Here is a 12,570-nt window from a genome sequence, read left to right as displayed (position 1 = left end):
ATGGGAAGATGCTGACAAAACCATAAGCCTGGAAAACTCAGTCAAGAGCATGAAAGCCCCTTGGGTTGGAGCAGGTAAGACTGAGGATTTTTTTTTTCAGTTAGAAAGCAAAGGGCTGATAATTTGGATAGAGATAGTAGGTCAGGACTCCTGACCCAGGACAAGTTAGGACACAGCAACTGGAGGAAAAAGGAAAGGGATGTCTTCAGTCTGCTGTACCAGTTAGACCTTCGGGACAGAGTGTTTCAGTGGTTAAAGCACTTCCATGAGGATTAAGCTTGATATTCCATTAACAACTTGAACCTCACTTATCGTATTTATTTATTTATTTCCTAGCTAGTGAAAATGTCGTGATCAATCATTTGTTCCAGTCAAAACTGTCACACACAGGAGCCCTCATACCTTCCTACCCTTCCTTTAAATTCCGAGGACATAAATCCACCCTGCTCAGTAGGAAAATCACAACTGCTTCAATTATTGGAGAAAACAGGAACTATCTAGAACTTAGTAAGGTAGGAGTTTTTGTGATTCTTACTTTGCTGTTTGTTTACTGTATTTTCTTTTTTTAAAAAAATGGGTCATAATTTTGAATACCTGTGGAAATAAATTGATATTGTAGTAGAGATAATTAAAGGAAAAATACCCATCTTAGATATAACATCCAAAAGAAAGAACAAGATAGAAAAAATTCAGAAGATTAATCCAATAGCAAGAAAAGTAGTGATTTCATTAATTGTCTGTGTGACCCCCTAATTGTTTTATCTCTGCCACTGTCATTGTGCAGAATGGAAAGTAATGTTGGGGCAATGGTGTCATGTGACAGAAACTTAATGTGGCTACTTCTTGCTATTCCATTAATCACTTCAGAGGATTTGCATATCCAAGCAATAAACTGTCATTTCCCATCCAGACTGTTCTACACGTGTAGCATGTTTGTGCTGCATATGTGTAGACTTTCAACTTTCTCTTCATCAGGATGCTAATTTTTAAGTGCTTTAGTTCTATGTCAATGTGGCTGTATACACAGCTTAAAGGTTCTTTGTCTAAAAACTCCATAAGAGTTACCGTGGATTAATGAGAACATATGCGTGCAGGGTTACAGGTTTCTTAAGAATATACACAATGGGATATACCCCATTGTTTCTACGTGTGTCTACAAAGGTACAGAAAAGAAGACTAAGGGGAAAGGTGTTTAGGACAATCCGCATTAGACATGCAGTTGCTGGCTGGCTCAAGGATATCTTAGCTTCCTAATAAAAATAAAAGCATAGTGAAGATGAATGTTGTTTTAGAAGGGTGTGTGTGTGTGTGTGTGTGTGTGTGTGTGTACACACGCGTGCGTGACTTTAGACAGCGGGTCATAAACCAGGGATCCTTCGATGCACTTGTTCTAAAATGGGGTGTGATCACAGGAATTCAATCTCATTGCATAGAAATGGCATATTTTACAATAAAAAATAGGAGCAGTTGTCCTGTATGAGAAAGAGCTATAGTCCTTGGGGGTTTATGGAACTGATGGCCGTTCCTTCCTCAACCGTCCTGCCAATAAGAACAAGGAATCACCACACGCATCTAAACTGTGATTTTTAACCTCAATTATTAAACATTATGAGCCTGGCTGCCATTAGGCTTTTCCCCAGAGGATTGCAAAAGGGAGATAACTCACAGCAGTGCCTCCCCCCAGGAAAGGAAATGGAGTGCTCCATTTCAGTGGATGAAGATTTATTTATTATGACTTCCCTAAGTGTTCCATTTCTCATTGCCCTCATTTCTTCCAGCTCCCCTCACTCCTACACACCCAGCCCTGGGCCAGGAAGATAGAATTTTGCTCATCTTTTTGGCATTCCATTTATAGAAAACAGGTTGATCTTGGGCAAGTTGCTTCATTTTACATAAACTGTCAGCCCTGTTATCCACTGCACCTGTGTGGAGGGGCATGAGCCATTGGTATTACCATAGCACCCAAAGCAATTGTGATGTTTCCTTCATTCTTCTTACATCACTTTGTGTTAAGAGAAATGATTTTCAATCCATGGGTTTGTTGGTCTTCATCTACATGCTTCTGTGAAATACAACAAATCATTGTGGCTAAGGTTTCTTTTAACCCCTGGAGGGATTTAATTAATTACCTTCTAGCCTCCATTTCTTTCCTCAGTGGCCTCATTTCCACTGATTTTTAAAAATCTCCACTATCACATTGCTACATAGGATTTTTTTAAGAGTTGTGTATAATTATTTACGAAGAAAACCATCTATTGTCATTTTCACAGAAACGTACTGTAGTCACTGGCCCATTTTAATAGTTAATCAAAAGAAGAAACAAAAGTAGGGAAAAATATGGATAAGAAAGTGTCCAGCCATACATTCATGCTACTGCTGCATGTAAGGAACAAATTACCAATTGTTAGGACATCATCTCTATAACATAAAATCATCCCCTTTTTCCCTAGGGGAAGCTGCACTTTGAGATAAATACTAACAGTTTATTAACAGTTGATCATAAAGCTAGGCTCCCACAGAGAATTTTGTGGAACAGTCAAATCAGGATCTATGTTTATTCTCAAATAAGAATGCACATAGAATTGTAGATCTGCTGTAGGTTCTCCCTTGCCCTTGAAGGTCAGCAGGAAGGTCATTGCTTTCCCTGCAATAGCCTGACTCCTCCACTCACAGTAGCATTGCAGAAAGCATCATTTGGTGCTGGTGTTTAGTCTATGTGTTATACATTAGCCTGTAAATAGAATTAAATGAATATGAAGCTTCATTCCTATTTACTCCCTCAAACTTGAATTGTGCAAAATAAATCTCTCTCTCTCTCTCTCTCTCTCTTTCTCTTTCCAGTTATTAAAAAAGAAAGGAACTTCTACATTCCTCCAAAGACTAGAACGAAGAGACCCAGTCACCAGAGCATCACAACTCAGGGTTAGTGATGTCCTTCTTTCAGATTCAGAGACTCAATGTATTTATATAAACAGCAGAAGGTGTGCACAGACTTTTTTTGGTTTTTGACAATTTGTAGTCTCCGAGAAAGCAAGCACATGTGTACTCTGTGTGATTAAATAAGTCACACAGCAGAGCCTTGCACTGAAGGCAGAGGTCTGTGCTGTAGCTGCTCTCTGTCCCCTGTGCTCTGCTCTGTCCCCTGTGATCTCTCTCTATCCCCCGTGCTCTCTCTCTGTCCCCCAGGCTCTGCCTTCTGTCCATGTCTCCTGCAGAGCATCAGCTGCCTTTCCTTCCTCACAGAAGTCGCTGGCTGAGATCACGGGGAAGCTGCAGCAGGGCGGTCTGCACTTTGTCCACTGCATCAAGCCCAACAGCTCCCAGCTTCCAGACACCTTTGACCCCTTCTACGTCTCTGCCCAATTGCAGTACATCGGGGTTTTGGAGGTGGTGAAGGTCTTCCGCCATGGGTTCCCTGCCCGCCTGTCTTTCTCCAACTTCCTGGCAAGGTAAGCCACCACAGTCAGTCGGCGTCCTGGTTGAGCTCTCAGGAGCTTTGGTAGCAATGCGGTTTGAACTCAGGGCTGCGTGTTTGCTAGAGCAAAGACTCACACCTCCACTTCTTATGCCCTATTATTGATTTGAGGTAGAGTCTCTCTCTTTTTTTTTTTTTTGAGGTCTGGCAGACCTGAACTGCAGTTCTCCTCTTCTGACTTCCTGTCATGGCCAGGATCACGGGCATGTGCCACCATTGCAAAATATGTTCATATTCCCTTAAATGTGTGGCTATGTTTGGACTTAAAAGTTCATAAAAATGACAGAATTGAACCCCTTTGTACAACACCTTAATACAATAAGAAAATTACAAGACATAGTGTTTATGAGATATCTGTTACTTAAAAGAAAAAAAGCATCTATGTGGTTATTTCCTTTTTATATCTATGAAGAAAGCACAGTTTAGGTCACAGATTCACATTTGATCTGTAGCTACAATTTTGTTGTGACATAACAGTGAGTATTGTTTGTGTACCATTCATGGCCACTTCTTCCCCACAATGGTGTCTGGGTATAGAGTGTGAACATATTTGCGCCGTATTTGTTATCTGGCCCACAGAGAAGAAGTTTGTCATCTACTCTTAGGTAAATTCAGCTCAGAAGGACTCTGGGGGCGGGGGAGCTGGTTACCAAGAGGCTCTAATTTGGTGTGGGTGGGTCTCTGGCCAGTAGATCTACTCCCACAGAGACTCGTTTCAGCATCCTCAAGGCCTGCCCACCAACTCCCACCATGCAGAATCCGCCTATCAGTCTGTGTCTTTGTTTGTATGTTTTTTCTTTCATAAGAACCCTTAGTCTGACTTCAAATCGATATCAATGAACCCATTTTAAAGAATGAATCCAGGAATATTAACTAAATTTGAAAATATGTGCTCACAAACACTACTCAAGGCTTCTGTGGAATTCTTTGCTATGACTGTTCACTCCTTGTAGACAGATAAATGGAACAGAGGCAAAGAAAGGCCTTTCTCACCATTGGTGGTTCAGTGAGCAGAGTGACAGACACAGGAGATGCACTCTGGAGTCAGAGAAGCTAGTGAAGCTAGTGTTAATCTTGGAGAAAATAATAATAACGATTAATAATAACAACAACAACAACAACAATAATATCTATTTTAGGCATTTCATAAATAAAAGAGGATGGGCAAAAAGAAAGCCAGAATAGACTTAATAAACCTATGAAAAAATGAGATTTAAAAGCAACACTGATGTAAAGTGAGATCAGGGTTGTGAGTGGGGAATCTAGCACCTGTGGTTAAACCATGGACCTAAGGAAGATTTAAACATTTTTGTGGACCAGTTCACCTTGAGGAAGCCAAACTCAACAAAACCAAACTCAACAAAAGAGGAAATGTGTTACTACTAAGTAAAAACTTGTAGTCAGAGCAAATTCTATAACATTTCAACACTTGACTAAAATTCTTTGTTCAATTTTTATCATTTTTCTGGAAAAAATAGTAGCATTTGTTTATTGTTCATCTCAGTAAACATCACAAAGAAAGAACAAACATCCTATGAGTTCTGCTAGAGCCACTCATTTTAAAGAAATGATGAGAGTATCTTCAAAGGTAGAAGATAAGCTTAACCTCCTGGAGAATGAATGTGTTTAATCTACAGAATGTATATTGATATTTCTGTTTAAACCATAAATGATACTTATAAGTGAGAACAATTTCCAGGAAATAACTGTAAAGTCAATGTATCTATAAAGAAACTAATTTTAAGTCTGAGTATAACGATGACTGCTGTGGGCATTTTGAATAGGAACAGTGCAGCACACCATTGATTATTGTACCCTGAGTAGCCTTTGGTTAGCACTGCTTCTCTTCTGGTCTGCCTCTTTCTGTTTCCTGGATAGAAATCCAGGAGTGTCTGGCTCACTAATGAACACAGATTTCTCATGCATGACAGTTTGCCCATTAGGAGACAGTATTCCCACCATATGAGGTACAAGGTATCTTGGGTGAATGAGTTCCCATCAGAACCTCAACCAGGTGTGAAGTTGGTGGGTGTACTGGCTTGCATCTCCATCCACCAGTCAGTGAAGAACAGTGAGGACAAGTTCCTTGGGCTCAGGGTGGTGATCGCTCTCTGCCAGCAGCGTGTGCTCTGAGTGGGGAGTGGTCATAGGCCTTGGTGAATTACGGTGTGGAACAGACAACCTTACCAAGACTAGCAGTCTCGAACACCAATCTCACACAGGAATCCTGAATACACATTCTACCAGATTCAGTAGCTTTGAGGAAGGCCTATGTTATCATTAGCATTTCTAACAAGCTTCCAGGGATTGATTATATGGGCACATAGCAAACACTTGGCCAACTCCATATTGACATTTGGGGACTATGGTTTTGTTTCGTATCTTCTCGCCAAGAGTTGAGAATGTTCCAGTGCCTTTGTGTTCTAAAAGTGCTTTTATGGTAATGCAAGATGTCGTAGGCCACCCCAGGTTTACTGAATTCAAGTAAGGCTAACTTGTTAAGATTCCAAAGTGAGCTTTCATGGAAGTTTGAGAGGAACTGTATGTGGATTTCTATGGTAGAGTGAAATAGGATTCATCTCAATCAATATTTTAGTGGGGTTTTTTTTGGTAAAGTTTTTAGTGCTCTTTAGTCATCTTTTGTTGCTTTTATCAGAGCATCTTGGGTTCTTGTCATCAGAGAGACTCCGCACTAAAGGCTCCCAGGTGTTTACCAGTGAAAACAACATCACTGAATGATTCAGAGGTGGTTTGGTAACTGCATAGCTTTTCCTAAGTGCTATTTCAACAGGCAATAATCTGAACTGCTCATCTCCAAAATAGTGTAGGGATCATAACTTGTATATGTGTGATATTTTATAATTTTATCTTTACCTTTTATCCTGTGTATGTTTAGCTCCATAAGGGCCAACCTCAATTAGAATTTTATATATATATGTATATATATAAATATAATTATTTTCTTTTGCAACTAAGTACAATTCTTTCTATTTATGCTTTTTTAAAATAGGGGTGGCAATGTCTTAGTCCCTAAGATCTGTGCATCATACACTCTAAATAATTGACTTCAGAAGGAATTAGCTGTTGAAGATTAATGGCTGTTCAACTTAAATATTTCCACATGACAGGAAAGACAGACATACATGCCAATGGACATTGGGTTAAAGAGAATGAGGAGCTGAGGTGGGAAATGGTACTGTTGAGTGACTGGTTTTGTGGTTTGGAATCAGGCAGCTGCTCATTGGAGCATCCTTTGTTATTGTGGAAATCAGCACGTGGACACACTGATGAATGCGGAAATAACCTTTCCTGGGAGTATTGGGGGTGCTGCTAGGCTTTGAACCTGTGCCTGGGTGTCCTGCTCTTCTGTCAACCCCATCCCTCTCTGCCATTCCCCAAGCCAGGATAAGCGCAGTTCCCCAGAGGCTCCAGCTCTAACGAGCTTGTACAAGACATTAAGATGGCTGTGGCTGGGGTCTCCAGGAAAACTGCAGCTTAGAATAAGGTGGGAAAGATCATGGACCTGTCTCCCAGGACAAGCACCAGCTTGGACACTGTTCACCAGGTGGAACAGCGAAAGAATCAGTGGGACCAAATTACACTGTGTGAACTGTGGTGCATGGTTGGAATCAGTGACCATGGGGGAACCCTGTCCCCCGGTTCATGTTGAAGCCTCACTTCTAGGTAACTGCACTGGAGATTGAGGCCACTGTTCTCCCCACCCTCCCTCCCCCGCCCCCTCAGGTCTGTCTCTGCCTCCCCTGGTCCTTTTTTCCGGGAAGGGGAAACAGGAATGCCATTATCAGCACTATGCTCTTGGCCTTTCCAACCTCCAGAAGTGAGGGAAACAAATTCTGTAGTTTAAGTTGCTCAGTCCATGGCATTTTTGTCACAATCACCAAAGACATCTAGAACAGCCCTTTGTGTCCATGTATATAGATGTCACTCAGTACCAAAGCTGGACAAGTTATGTTTGGGCAGCTTTGGAACTGCTTTCATGGTATTTTGCTGCTCATGGAAGGAAATATGGCTCATCTGCCCGTACGCTGTAGTTTCAGAAACCTTGAGGCTTTGTCGGGGTAGTGTTATCATGTCTTCTGTCTTGCTTGTAATGTCATATCTTTGGAAATTCACCCAGGTGTCTTCTCCTTTAGAAAACCCTTGGTAACACTCCCAGTCACCTCGTGTGTCTTCTCCAAGTTCCTAAGCATCTTGGGTTGTACTTCTCACATACTTAATCACATCATACTTCAGGGGGCTGTCATTGCAGCCACTGGGTAGATGGACATCTACCCTGAGGGGGGCACCCGGGCCACCCCCCAGGCAAACCTGCTTCCTGTTTTCTTATGTGCAAGCAAGAAGAAGGTTTTACAAGTACCCACATAAAATGCCCAGTGTTGCCTTTCAGCATGTGAAGTCTTTAGTCCTTGACCCATTACAGAAATAGGTGGCTCATCTCTGCCCAAGGGGACCAGAGTCCACGCCTCACGTCCAGCAGAGGCTGCTGCCCTTGTGTCTCTGGATCCAGCCCTGGAGGTCTGCGTGGCAGAGTCCAGTATGCACCTATGGCAGAGGTGTTCCCCATGCCCTGGTCGGATTCCTCAGCTCCTTGGGGTCCTCTGCGGAGGCCAGGCTGCAAGCCAGCTCTCTCAAATATACCCTGTAGAACAAAAGTCCCTGGTGCATAGCTGAAGAGAGTCAAGTCTTGTTTCTCTCCCTATTGCGCTTTTCTGAGGTTCAGAAGTCGCACCCCTAAGCTGAAATCAGCTGGAATCTCAGTCTTGATTTCATGATGACATCCAGGTATAAGGACCAGCCTGGATCTATGAAGTATCGTTGCTGAGACAGAGAGAATAAAGAAATGACAGAATGCGTGTAAGCTGGGGGGAGGGGCGGGCTGTGACTCCCTCAGGTCCACGGCAGCCACTTTACCGTGATCAACACGGGCAGGGCTGGGTGGTGGCTCTCCAAGTACCCCAGAAGGGGAAATGAATACACTCTGGGCCCAATGATCTGTGACTGTCAGAATGTCCTTAAACCTAGAGGCATGAGGTATTATTTATATGTTATATATGATTTTAGAAGTTTATTATTCCTCCAAATTCTGGGGTTTCACTGGGATACATGGGGCCGTTCTTACCTGAGGACCTCTCTTACAGTCATGGTTGGTATGGGCTAAAGCCTGCCTGGCCAGAATGTATAGCTTCTTTTACCCACACAGCAGCCCATGTGACCCCTTTCCAGCAGAGGGAGACTTCTGGCCCTGGTTCAGAGTCCCAAGGCAGGAGAAGGGACATTAGAACAGAAGTGGCCCAGCAGGTTCTCCTTGCATTCTGCTGGTCCTAGCCCAGGTCTATGGAGTAGGAAGAAAGGAAATGACCGTGCAGCTTTGTAACAAGCTACTGTGTCTTCTTAAGGGAAGGCTGTGGAGCAATTAGGAGCCATACAGCGCTTACCCATCCAGGCTTGGACAGACAGCTCAATGCTGTTACATCTATCCAGGAAGTGTAGTTAAGACTAATACTGTCATGGTGTTTTTTGTAGAATCAAAGGAATGAATCGTATGAGATCATACTACAGAAATGGCTTCAAGAGTGTTTTCTGGACCCAGCCATGTTCCCATTGATCTCTTTAATTTTTATCATGAAGATGACATTATACTCCATACTTTCTGTCAGTGGACTAGTCCAGAAGGTGCCAGCTTTTAGCTATATGTATCAACCCTCTTCTCCCCTCCCCTCCCCTCCCATTCCCTTCCACCCCATTCCCTTCCTTTTTCTTTTTCCTCTTCCCTTCTCCTTTACCTTCCTTCTCTTCCCTTTCTTTCTCTCCTTTTCTTTTATTTTCCCATTGCCTTTGTATCATTCCTATTCTCCTTTCTTCTCTTCTTCCTATTCCTTCTCTCCTCCTTTCTTCTTTGCGTATCTCCAGGATCAGAAGGAAACTATTTAAGTCTTCCACAAAACCATGGTGGCCCTCCCTGCAGAACACAGTCACAGTTCACCTAAGGCCCTGGTCACAGTGGCCAGGATGGTATTGCTGACAGAGTTCACTATTTAATAAGGTGAATGCGTCTGGAAAAGGCAGAAGAACTTCTCCAGGAAATGCACTGGGGTGTTTGATGTTCAGCTTGGTCTGGGTGGGATCCAAGTGTGGTTTGAGATTGATGCTGGATGGAATCCCACTCAGAAACAGTCTGAATCTGTTTGCTTGTTTGATTGACACATCACGTGCTGGAAGGTCACACAGTGAGAGAGCATAGGTGTGGGACGGGGGTGGGGGGTGGGGGGGTGAAAGAAGATGTGCTTGACTGGATTGAATTAAACTCACAGGCAACAAATGCCCAACAAGACAGGCACCCACCAGAGGCAGAACTTGTGCTGCAATGTTCTGGAAGTTTCCCTGGTCCAGGCGGGAAATGCCAGCCTCTGTCAATACATCCTTAAAAGAAATGGGAGAGGATGGGAAGGTGGCTCAGTGGTAGAGTATTTGCCTTGCATGCATGAGGCCCTGGGTTCGATTCCTCAGTACCACATAAGCAAAAAGAAAAAAGCGGGAAGTGTTGCTGTGGCTCAAGTGGTAGAGCGCTAGCCTTGAGCTGAAGAGCTGAGGGACAGCGCCCAGGCCCTGAGTTCAGACCCCATGACTGGACTCCTCCCCCCATCAAAAAAAAAGAAATGGGAATTTATAAGGTCAGGAGATAATAAATCTTCTGAAAACTTTAATTGGCAAATGAATTTTCTTCAAGGCAATTTTGCCAAGTCTAACCATATCCACTCTGTGAAGTGTGTTCTGCAGAGTTGGGTTGGTTGGAAATAGTTTCATGAAGTTTCAGAAGAAAAAAACCATGAACACCAGTCCTGTAGTTTTTCAATGAAATAAATATGAGAGAAGCTTACAAGATAGAGTCTAGATGTCATTTCAGCTTTAACATAATTAAATCTCTATTTGTAATTTGTTATACTACTTAGTGGATTTTAGATCAAATCCCCCCATAATCCACTTCAAGAAACTGCAACATTTGTCTATAAAGAAGGAAGTAGTAATGATGGTAGAGCTACCTGCACACCAGTGATCTCTGACAGCTGTTCAACTTGGTCCTTACATAGTGGGCAGTGCAGGCAGCTGCAGATGCTCTAGCATTCACTTAACACTTCAGCCATTTCCTCAGCCCTTTCTGTTTTAGTTATTTTGCAAGTGGGATCTTATGTTTTTGCCCAAGCCAACCCAGACCATGATCTTCCTCCTACCTATGCCTTCTGAATGGCTAGAATTACGGGCATGAGCCACCATACCTAGCTTCGTTACTTCTTGGTACAGTTCTGTTTTCCTCCTTGGGGAGATCTGGGGAGTGGGGACTGATAATGGTAGATGACTTAGATGCTTGCTTTTATAATCTGGCTAAGTTCCTAATTTCTTCTTTCAGGTTTTAGGATCCCCAATGACAGCACTCATTCATCTATCACTCATTTCTTCATTACTTATTCATTCATGCTGATTTTGAACAAGCGTTTTTCTGAGTTGAAAAGCCAGTATGACTTAGGAACCACGATTGGCATCATGGGTACAATCACGTTTCCGTGGTGGTGGAAGACCTCTGAATTTCACCATCATTATTCTGTTCCTCACAGGAACTCTTCAAGGTCTTGTCTGTCCTCATAAACAGTGGTTATTACATTATTAAGAATGTCTTTGATTGACTTCGCCCTTAAGTCACATTCCTCAGTTTTCACGAGGCACTGGGCACTGTGCTCAGCTTTTCACAGGTGTGTTACCTGAACACATCCATGGATCTGTCCGTCCCTGTGTTCTGGTTTACAGCTCAGAAAACTGTGACTCGGTGGTGTTGAGTCTTGGCTCAGAGTTTCACCTGGCATCCCTCAAGGCATTCCTAGTTACTATGGGGCAAAAGCCTGGTCCCTGCCTAAAGTAGCTGCTCTCTCCAGCTTCTCTCTGTGCTGTTCCCTTGTGCCAATGTGTCATTAACATTCACAGGCAGTTGCCCAGTTGTGAGCACGGGGACACTGAGACACCAGAGAGGAGAAGAACTCTGTGGGGAGTTCTAACATTCAGCAGCACTCTTTATCCGGAGTGTCTTTGCTAGGATGCTGGCAGGAGGGGCAGGCAGTCCCCGGCTCCCCGCCCAACAGGTACAACCTTACCCCGGGGGCAGAAGCACATTTGCAAATGGAGAACTGCACCTTTTCATTTAAAGTCTGTGCAGAATAAAAACTCACACCTCAAATGATCTTGTAACAAACACGGAAAACAAGTACCCCCCCCCCAAACTGACGAATCCACATGATTTAAAGTGAATGTATAATCCCCTGAATAGTCACGGGATGTAGAGGAAAGCAGAGAGAGTGTTCCCATTCCGGGAAAATGGTACCCTAGTGTGTGCTACCTGAATTTAACATCTTGATGGTTGCATTATATTTTGATACAACGGTAAGGAGCCATAAAAGAGTTTAATCCCAGAATTCTGAATTTTGAATTTGGAGAAATAGAAGAAACCAGCCGTTTGTTTACAAGGAGTATGTTCATAAGCAGTTAGGGAAATTGTGAGTGTCTTCTCCTCCCCAAATCAGTTATTGAATTGGGCCATCCTGTTACTTTCCGTTGGCAAATAGGAAGGACAGGGGGGCAGCTTAATAGATTGTTCTGTAGGGAGATACAGGTGCGAGAGAAGGCTTCTGTTTCCATCCTCCACAGCGATTTCTTTTCCAGGATCACAAGGCTCATCGAGGGAGCCCATAAAGAACTGGGGTGTGCCTGTACACTAGGCAGTATTCTCAGCCTTCTAGAACATTCCATCTTCCACCCTCAGGCTGTTCCAACTGCTGTATCCTCAGTCTTCCAGAGCATTTCATCCTCCATCCTCAGGCTGTTCCAATGGCTTCACTTGGAGTCCTCCTGGAAACTAAGAGAAGCGATACTGATTTTATACCCTCATTCCTGAAATGGTCAACAATCCCTTCCTGTATCTATCTCAAATCCAATCTGTGTTCAGGATGTAAATGCATTCTGCTTCCACCCCAAAGCTTGCCTGATACATGGTCCAAAATAGTTCCTCAGGGCTTCTCCAACCAGAAAAA

General features: G+C 43.1%; 1 protein-coding gene across 1 annotated transcript in view; it reads left to right on the top strand.

Moving 5' to 3' along the window:
• The window catches only part of Myo16 (myosin XVI), a 267,093-nt gene that overhangs the window by 167,499 nt on the left and 87,024 nt on the right, over positions 1-12,570 (top strand). The window contains exons 24-26 of the mRNA XM_013022725.1: positions 337-512; positions 2,842-2,922; positions 3,244-3,449. Of these exons, the coding sequence (XP_012878179.1) occupies positions 337-512; positions 2,842-2,922; positions 3,244-3,449 (463 nt within the window). The remainder of the gene's footprint in view (positions 1-336; positions 513-2,841; positions 2,923-3,243; positions 3,450-12,570) is intronic.

The sequence above is a fragment of the Dipodomys ordii genome, unplaced genomic scaffold (assembly GCF_000151885.1).
Source record: "Dipodomys ordii isolate 6190 unplaced genomic scaffold, Dord_2.0 Scaffold64, whole genome shotgun sequence".
Lineage (NCBI taxonomy): Eukaryota > Metazoa > Chordata > Mammalia > Rodentia > Heteromyidae > Dipodomys > Dipodomys ordii.
Note: the sequence above shows the minus strand (reverse complement) of the source record. Positions and strands in the feature narration are given on the sequence as shown.